Raw genomic sequence first — 9,736 nt, 5'->3', positions numbered from 1 at the left:
TCCTCATTCACTGTGCTAGCTAGCTTAGGACACAAGCGCCAGCAAAGCTAAAATAAAACCTTGCCCATGCTTTGCTTTTTTTCTACGGCTCTCATCTGTTTCCGGGACCAGGACTTGGCATCGGTTTCTCGCGCAGGGTCGCTTTGATTGGTCCTTTGCCAGCGTTGCTATGGAGCTATCGCCACGGGCCAGTTCGAGTCGCTGCCTGCAGAGGGCGCCCAGAACTTTAATCACGGGGTTTCTGGGTTTTTATCCAAGACGGACGTCTGACGCTGTTACACTGGACGCAGGTAGTCATGTGATTGGGGGCGCGCCGCCGCCGCCTGAGCTTTGTACTGAGCGGCGGAACTCGGTGGCCGGGGGTGTGTGTGCCCTCCTCGACCGGGCGGGAAGATGTCGCTGGTGCTCTCGGACGAGCAGAAGGAGCACTTAGGATTCCTCACGCGGGTGGACAGCGCTGGTGAGTAAGCAGCGGACGGAGCCCAGCTGGCAGGAATGGCAAGTTCCTCTTTCCTAGAAGAACCGGGAGCGAATGAGACTTGCTCACTCGCTTTGCAGAGAGCCCCTTAGTCCTGAACACAAGGCCTGTCGACAGCTCCAACTCCCCCCTACTGCTACCGAAACAGCAGCAACACTTCCCTCACCCAACCTGTCCTGTCTGAGTTGGGTTACTCAGACAGGACCAGCCTTAACCCCCCCCCCCCCCAACCCAAGCAGAAGATAGATCGCTGCTCCAAACACACTAGAACGACTCTCAAATGCCCATTTTAGTAGGACAACCTCCTCTCCCCCACACACACACACAAAAAAATGGCCACAAAGTAGAGAAAAAGAACTGTTAATCTTCATGGGTTAAAAAAAAATCCTCCACTTTGTCATATATCAAAATTCCCTTATGTTCATCCAATATAATATTAGCAGGTCCCATCAAAAAGTCAGTCTTCTTAGAGAGAATCGGTTCCAGTAGTATTCACACACAGTTCAAAGTGCAGCACTTGATTAACAATTCATATGCTACAGCAAAGGAAGTAAAGCAAAAGGGACCTCAGCTGCACACACTGAAGCATAACGTAGCAGGTAAGGCAAGTCTCAGTTAGGGCACTGGTCTTTGACCTAAGGGCCGCGGCGGGAGCAGACTGATGGGCACGATGGATCACTGGTCTGACCCAGCAGCGGCAATTCTTATGTTCTTATGAACCTGACAGGGAATCCCTATTTTGCCAAAAGATGCATCAGGGGTTTATCCTCTTCTTTGCTCCCTACAATCAAAAAAAGCAACAAGCTAAACATGATGCTAGCCCCAGCGCCCTGCATTCAAGCTCCTCCATCTCCTGCATCAGTATACACCAATAGCAGCAGCCTCTATTACTTTCCCTCCCTGAGATGGGCTACCCGGAGTGCACCACTCCTCCCTCCTAGACAGAATACATGAACAGCAGCAACTCCTCAGCTCCTGAGAGGAGATGCAAGGATGGCAGCAACAGCAGCTCCTGAATAGAGATGCATGGATGGCAGCAACAGCAGCTCCTGAATAGAGATGCAAGGAAGGCAGCAGCAGAAGCTCCTGAATAGAGATGCAAGGACAGCAGCAGCAGCAGCTCCTGAGTAGAGATGCAAGGACGGCAGCAGCAGCTCCTGAGTAGAGATGCAAGGACGGCAGCAGCAGTTCCTGAGTAGAGATGCAAGGACGGCAGCAGCAGCTGCTCTCCAGCAACTGGGATGGGATACACTAACAGAGCAGTCTCTACCGCACTGCCCTGAAATGTGTTACCATTACAGCAACAGTTCACTTAGTCCATCATCACGAGATGGGATGCACCAACTGAAGCTGCGAGATGGAAAACACATGAGCAGGCCCTACCCTCCTTAGATGGACAACCCTGTCCTCTTCCCCCACAACCAAGATGGGAAACACTAAAAGCAACAGCTCCCTAGCTTCTGAGACAGGATATGCCTACAAAACACCACAGTATGTGGGTGAATACACAAGTTTATTGTCAAAGAAGTCTTGATTATAAGTAGAACACACATGATATAGATAGTGGTCAATGATGTGAAAGAAACACAACATGGTCCGTCTTTTGGCATTTTTTGCCTTCTTCAAAGGGTCTTAGGAACAATTGAGCCACTATTTTTAACAAAGGGATTGAAGACTACATATATGTGTGTGTTCTTTTTTCATCTTTAGAAGGCAAAACATGACGAAGCATGGTCTGTGTTGGATCTGTTTTTACATCATTGACCACTATCTACTTTTTAATCAAGACTTTGACAATAAACTTGAGTGTGTTCATCCAGATACTGTGGTGTCTTATCCTACTGTATTTTGGCCCTTTTTGTTGTGGGATTTTTGGCCCTTCTTTGACAGGATATACCCACAGCAGGAACCCTACCTCCCTTCCCTGAATGGATTACTGTGACAGCCCTAGCCCCCATAAGTTGGGATAAACAGTTGAGGTACTGTGCCCCCAACATGGGATACTCTGACAGTCTGGGCCCCCCCATCCTCCTCAAACAATATACACCGAGAGAATCTCTTCCCTCCCCCCTTACCCAAATAGAATGGATGCACACTAGATTCATTCCTTTGATTCACATTGACATCCTGTTCTGGATGAGTGAGATAGTATGCTTTACTGATAGAGCCCTGTTGTCATGAGGAAGCGGACATCAGGTTCTTTGGCCAGTTAGTCAGGTGGAGAAGATCACAGAGGTAGGATACCAAGTTGATGGTATCTTGGGGAGATAGATGAGGAGTGGTGAATGAATTCACCGAGTAAGGGATTCAAAATACAGTAATGAACTTTTTCCAAATATTGACTTGGTTGTATTTCCATTATTTGGGTAGAAAATAGAGTTTGAAGTTGTACAAAGAAGATATTGAAAAATGATAGATTATATTTCTTTTTCAGTGGTCATTGAATTTGGCCGAATTGCTGTGGAGTTTCTAAGAAAAGGTTCCAATCCCAAAATATATGAAGGAGCAGCAAGTAAGATAACTTAAGTTTTATCCCTAAATTTTAGAGTTTATTATATACTCACCATTAATTCTTCTGCAGAAAGAGGTGGGTGTTCTTATCATTTGTCTTATAAGTTATATTTTGTTTAAAACCTTTTCACTGTACTTCTGTTAATAGAGTCTCTAGAAAAAACGCAAGTTGTAAGAAAGTTTAAAACTTATGTTTCAGGTCTTTGTGTTCAATGGACTAACACAACATTCTATACTACTTTATTCAGGGTTTTTCTAAACTTATGATCTTTGTATATTCTTCTGCATGTTATCTTTTGATGGTCTAGGGCAGGGGTAGGCAATTCCAGTCCTCGAGAGTCAGAACCAGGTCAGGTTTTCAGGATATCCACAATGAATATGTATGAGATGGATTGGCATGCACTGCCTCCTTGAGATGCAAATCTATCTCATGCATATTTATTGTGGATATCCTGAAAACCTGACCTGGCTCCAGCTCTCGAGGACCGGTATGGCCTACCCTTGGTCTAGGGATAACTATGGTTTCCTTTCAAGTTCTCTTGTTAATTCTTGGATGGAAGTTTCCTGCTAGTCAGATTCTTAGAGATAGAGAACCTGCCTAATTTAGAAAGGTTCCTTCTCCCAATGTATAGGAACTGTCTATCATAAATGAAGGATTTTTCTCTTCATACCGATTGACTAGACAGAACGCAGCTAGGTTTAGTCTTTTTGAATAAAAATGATTAAACAATTTTCATAAGTTAAGAGCTATTATTTCAGCAGCAGCTCCTGAGAAGAGATGCAAGGACGGCAGTAGCAGCTGCTCCCCAGCAACCAAGATGGTGCACATCACCCTCCAAATCCATATTCGCGGGTTGGGAAGTCACGACTTCGGTTATTGATGTTTTTTGTCTGAGTGATCCACCCCCAACACCCAGACTTCTCGACTTACTTACTTTTTAAAACCTGGTGGTCTAGCAGTGAAGCAGGGCAGGAGTGATCTTCCTACACTCCTGCCCTGTGCAGAACTGGGAACAAAAATGGCTGCTGTGAGTTCCCTTGGCTTTAAAAAGTAAGTACAGTGGAAAGGTCTGGGAGGCGGGGGTGGGTCAGTCTTGGCCCTAAAGTTATTTGCAATATTTTGGTATTCACAGGCGGGCTTTGCTCCTAACCCCTGCGAATATGGAGGGAGATGTGTATATACCAACAGTAGCAGTCTCTACCCCACTGTCTTGAAATGTGTTAATGTTTCATTTGCTGGATAAATTTTATAGGTTCTCTCTTACTAAGCTACATTAGGTGCTAATGCTCACCTAACACAACTTTTAAAACATACTGTGGGATGCACTCGGGCATCCTACGTTAATTGCTAAATGTGTGTGCCCCAACTGACCACTAAAAAATTTTTTTGAGGGGACATGTTGGGGTGGAGAGGAAACATTCCTGTGTGTGAGCCCTTACCACCTAAAAAAATGAGTAGTGCATGGTCAATAATAAAATACAAAAAGGCCATTTTTTTATGGTTGTGGTAAAATTGGCCTTAGTTCATGGTAAAACCTCTTTTAAAGGTGCATTAAGTCCACTTTTTACTGCAGCTTCATAAAAGTCCCCATAATCTCAAGTGGGTGACAAGGTTTAGTTCTAGTCATGCTGCTGTCACACCGTTGAAGTGCTTGAGTGATGTAGATTTTCATTTGTAAATAGCTTTCTAAAATTATTTACATGTACCTGCAATATCCATGTATAAATGCTGCTATAATATTTCTAAAATAGTCCTTTGTGATATTTCTGTGAATTGGAATATTAGATGGGTCTGGCATTCTTAACCTTCTGTCGAGGCCTGGATTTTGATTTGTATTTAACTAGAGAAACTTACTGTATGTACTTAGAAGAGGCTGTGTACTGATTCTTTTTAGGAAAACTTGATGTCACTAGTGACACTGTGCAGCATGGAGTGGAAGGTCTGAGTTATCTCCTTATTCAGAGTGCCAAGCTCATGGTAAGCTGTTTTCTAGGTAAGGAATCTATGTAGTTCTTGAATAAAAAATGTTCCCGGATACTTGTTATTGTTCAGGGGTCTCAAAGTCCCACCTTGAGGGCTGCAATCTAGTTGGGTTTTCAAGATTTTCTCAATGAATATGCATGAGATCTATGTGCGTGCACTGCTTTCAATGCATATTCATTGGGGAAATCCTGAAAACCCGACTGGATTGTGGCCCTCAAGGAGAGACTTTGAGATCCCTGTTATTGTTCCAACAAAAATGCAAAGAAAAATCTTAATAAAGAGTTAAGTTGCCTCGGTCCTTTAACACAACAGGGTGAATTCCTCGCTGTAGCAATTCTTGCTGTTGTAACTTGAAATATATTTATACTTTTATCCTTAAAATAACAGGATGAGCCAACTTGAAATTAGTGCATTGATGGGAAATAAGTATGCTCCAGCTAATTAGATTACTTGTAAAGAAAATGAAGATTCTGCTTGAAGTCATAATTATTTTTAGAATACTTACATTGGACTGTTTTTTAACCTTGGGTTACTTAGAGCTGTACCGAAAACCAACTTTTATTAGTTCTGTATGCAGTAGCCTTGAGATGATGCTGGTTTTGGGCCTGTTTATTGAAATGGATGAAAATACAGTGAAGCAGTGATGCTGCTCTGTGAATTGTGTGTATTGTTTATCCCCAGATTTCTGAGGTGGACTTTCAAGACTCGGTGCTTGTTTTGGGATTCTCAGAGGAATTAAATAAATTGTTGCTCCAGCTTTATCTTGACCATAGAAAGGAAATCAGAAACATCCTGAGTGAACTGGCCCCAGACCTTCCCCATTATCATAGCATGGAATGGAGGCTGGATGTGCAGGTATTGTCAATTTCACCAGGGAGAGAGCTCTGTCTTTCTCATTGGTTTATAAATTACTCTCATTTCATAGGTTCTGACTAAGGGCTAGATGCACTAAAGATACCGACTTGATTGCTGTTGGCCGATTCTCTGACCAATTCTCCAGCGATGCACTATCAAGTTTGCAAGCAAATGATTTGCAAGGAGGTGGGGCCTTAGGCATCTGAGTCAATGAGGCCTCAGGCACCTCCCTCTGTATCCAGGATACTGAGGGAGGATCCTAAGTCATGATTGACTCAGATGCCTATGGCCCCACCTCTTAGGAACGCCACCATTTTGAAGTCTCCAATGACCTCCCAGCCGCACTCATCATACTTCAAGGCGCCTAATAAGGTCTTAGTGTTATTGTAATCCTCTTTGAGGTGCACTGAGTGAGCCAATGGAAGAGAGTTTGATGCTCTTGGATAAGTTGTCAAATTACAGGCAGTTCCAGTTGCCTCAAATAGACTGATCACATTGTGGCAGAAGCAGAGCCCATCTTGATGGGTGAAGGTGGAAAAAGCTTGTTGATGCGTCCTCTGATCTGTGACTTGCACACTCTCATTCAACAAGTTCCACTGCTTGAGCCTAGATGTCAAATGCTTGGCATTGGACTTGGTGAGACCAAGATCTCTGAAGTCGTTAAGAACTGTTAGGTTTGGACGGTATGGGTTTCTCTCATCAGCTGCACCACTGATATTGTAAACTGGATCTACAACATCTCCCTCACTCTCTGACTTGCTGCTTTCTGGGGGAGTGGGTATGGAGAGGTCAGGGCAATGTTGCAATACCCTACTGTGCCTTTGTAAAAGGGTCCCTAAGTTTACTCAGCTTGGAATCAATCTGGAATGCTCTGCAAAAAAAATGGTAAATTTCAAAGTATCAGTGTCCTGCTCACAAAAGCAGTTTGAGGAGAATGATAGACATTTTCTATACTTGTAGTATAGGCAATTAATTGTTATAGTGTAATTCAGATGTACAAAGCAAAGGTTAGAATCTTTGAAAAGTAGGATTTTTAATAAATGGGATTTTGCAGAAAAAAATGTTTTCTGAGTAATTATGAAAGATATGATATGCAGTAACGTTTAGCTAAACCCTGACTATGGGTTCCTTTTACGAAGGTGCGTTAGCGGTTTTAGCACACGCACTGGATTAGCGTGCGCTAGCCAAAAATCTACCACCTGCTTTAAAGGAGGCGGTAGAGGCTAGCGTGCGCGGCAATTTAGCGCACTATTCCGCGCGTTAAGGCCCTAGTGCTCCGTTGTAAAAGGAGCCCTTTGAGTTTGTATATTGTGCTTTAATACTAAAAATCACTCACAAGCTGCATCTGTATAGATTCTCTGAATCTGATGCTTTTGCTTGAATATCTGTCACTGCAAAAATAATTTAGAATGACTACAGTTACCAAAGTTGTAATGCTGATTGTTTATTCCTCCTCTAGCTTGCCAGCAGAAGCTTAAGACAGCAAATAAAGCCAACTGTGACTCTTAAATTGCACCTAAAGCAGAACGGAGATAAGAGCAGCAAAGTATTACAGACAGATCCTGCCACACTGCTTCACTTGATTCAGCAGCTAGAACAAGCTCTAGGAGAAATGAAAACAAGCCACTGTAGAAGAATAGTCCGTAATATCAAATAGAACACAATTCACTTGGTCACATTTCTTCAAACCGAGTCTGGAGCAGTGAAAAGAACCAACTTTTGGGGTTTTTCTAGTGGACGGTGTGGATCAGATTGCTTTTACGGTGCCAAGATGTCAAGACAGCAGCATCAGCTGGAATGTGTTTGGTGCTGTACAGCAATTTCATGCTCTTTACTTGCTGATCTCCCAGTGATGTGTACATTCAAATATAACTAAAATAGAACTTTTTGGTATTCTGTATTTATGTCTGTACATAAATAGATTTTTTTTTTGTAGCAGAACTTACGAATAAACTCTTTGTTTTCCTTAACCTTTACCTTTCATATGCATGAAGAAAGACCTAGTGATGCTTGAAGAATGGTCTGAAATTTGGCAACTAAAATTTTGATGCTAAGGTATGCAAGGTCTTGCATTTGGGCTGCAAAAACCCAAGGGAATGGTGTAGTTAGGGGGTGAAGAACTTATGTGCACGATAGAAAAGCGGGACTTGAGTGTGATTATATGTGGTGATCTTAAGGTGGCCAAGAAGGTTGAAAAGTTGACGGTAAAAGCTAGAAGGATGCTAGGGTGCATAGGAAGAAGTATGGCCAGTAGGAAAAAGGAAGTATTGATGCCCCTATATAAGAAACTGGTGAGACCTCATTTAGAATATTATGTACAATTCTGGAGACCACACTTTCAAAAAGATATAAAAAGGATGGAGTCAGTCCAGAGGAAGGCTACTAAAATTTTGTGTGGTCTTCGTCATAAGGCGTATGGGGACAGACTTAAAGATCTCAATATGTATAGAGGAAAGGCGGGCGAGGGGAAATATGATAAGACGTTTTAAATAGAGAATGACACGGTGACAAAATTCATCACCGTTCCCGTCCCCGCAGATAACCGTGGGAAACCATCTACATGTCATTCTTTAAGGAGAGAGGGAAGAATTAGAGTATGAATGGCCACAACCACTGACCCGCAAGCTTTGCTTTGAAGAATGCTGGTGTAGAAGGACTGAGGTTGAAATAGACACTAGAAAATGACATGGGATTATTTCCCGCGGGGATGAGAACGATGATGAATTTTGTCACCGTGTCATTCTCTAGTTTTAAATACCTATGTGGCGTAAATGCGCTTGAGTCAAGTCTCATTTGAAAGGAAGCTCTGGAATGAGAGGGCATAGGATGAAGTTAAGTAGCTCAGGAGTAATCTAAGGAAATACTTTTTAATAGAAAGTGTGGTAGATGTGTGGAACAGTTTCCCGGAAGAGGTGGTGGAGACAGAGATTGTGTCTGAATTCAAGAAAGCGTGGGATATTTTAGAGGCATGAAGAGATAATAGTTACTGTGGATGGGCTGACTGGATGGGCCATTTGGCCTTTATCTGTCATCTTGTTTCTAAGTGTGTCTTTAACTTTGGAGAAAGGGAGATTGGGTAGACTGAGGATTGAGTCAGGACTAAGACCCCGATTCTATAAAATCTTATCTATAGTTAGGTGCCGATATCAGCACTGATTCTATAAAACTTAGGTGCCCATTATAGAATTATGCTCAGCATCCTAACATTTAGGCCTCACCAATTTATGCCAAGGTTTTCTGTGCCTAAAGTTACGTGCCGATACCAATGCCTAACGACAATTGATTCACAAAGAGGCACCAAACTCAAAAACACACGATGCGCCCCTAACCATGTCCACTTTTAGTATAGGCGCTTTGGGCTAGGCACCTGCGTCTTACAGGTTTGAGGCCTAACTTTCAATTAAGACTAATTAAAGCCCATTCAAATGTGTTGAGTGCCAGTATCAGCACCAATTAAGCCTATTTATCAATTAAGTTATGCACCTAACTTTAGGTGGGTTTTATATAATCAGGGCCTAAATGACTACATTTTTATGTGCACACTCTACCATCAACTGGAGATGCTAGGATTGTAACTTCTCTTTTTACTTGAATGATTCCAATAATTTCCTTTGACTGTTAATCACTGGAGTTTGTTTTAGGAAGTTTTTTTTCCCTTTAGAGCAAGGGTCTCCAAAGTCCCTCCTCGAGGGCCGAATCCAGTCAGGTTTTCAGGATTTCCCCAAAGAATATGCATTGAAAGCAGTACATGCACATAGATCTCATGCATATTCAATGGGGAAATCCTGAAAACCTGACTGGATTTGGCCCTCGAGGAGGGACTTTGGAGTCCCCAGTTATAGAGTAAGAAGTGGGAGAGAGTCTTGATACAACTGATCTTATTTACTTTCTTCCACATCTGTTTCACT

At 42.7% G+C, this 9,736-nt stretch overlaps 1 protein-coding gene across 1 annotated transcript; it reads left to right on the top strand.

Annotated features, from left to right (window-relative positions):
* Positions 1-247: 247 nt before the first annotated feature.
* Positions 248-7,804, top strand: COMMD2 (COMM domain containing 2). The gene is made up of 5 exons (XM_033959707.1): positions 248-460; positions 2,913-2,990; positions 4,885-4,967; positions 5,655-5,828; positions 7,288-7,804. Exons 1-5 carry the CDS (start codon positions 394-396, stop codon positions 7,483-7,485), a joined length of 600 nt encoding a protein of 199 aa, XP_033815598.1. The 5' UTR covers positions 248-393; the 3' UTR covers positions 7,486-7,804.
* The last annotated feature ends 1,932 nt before the right edge of the window (positions 7,805-9,736 follow it).

The sequence above is a fragment of the Geotrypetes seraphini genome, chromosome 9 (assembly GCF_902459505.1).
Source record: "Geotrypetes seraphini chromosome 9, aGeoSer1.1, whole genome shotgun sequence".
Taxonomy (NCBI): Eukaryota; Metazoa; Chordata; class Amphibia; order Gymnophiona; family Dermophiidae; genus Geotrypetes; species Geotrypetes seraphini.
The sequence above is the reverse complement of the archived record's forward strand: the minus strand, read 5'-3'. Positions and strand labels throughout refer to the sequence as shown.

Bases quoted from the DNA above. Each gene is read 5' to 3' on its own strand.
- COMMD2 (XM_033959707.1), top strand. From the start codon at position 394: ATGTCGCTGGTGCTCTCGGACGAGCAGAAGGAGCACTTAGGATTCCTC. The intron at 461-2,912 runs GTGAGTAAGCAG...TTTCTTTTTCAG, and splicing joins CACGCGGGTGGACAGCGCTG to TGGTCATTGAATTTGGCCGA. The intron at 4,968-5,654 runs GTAAGCTGTTTT...GTTTATCCCCAG, and splicing joins TTCAGAGTGCCAAGCTCATG to ATTTCTGAGGTGGACTTTCA.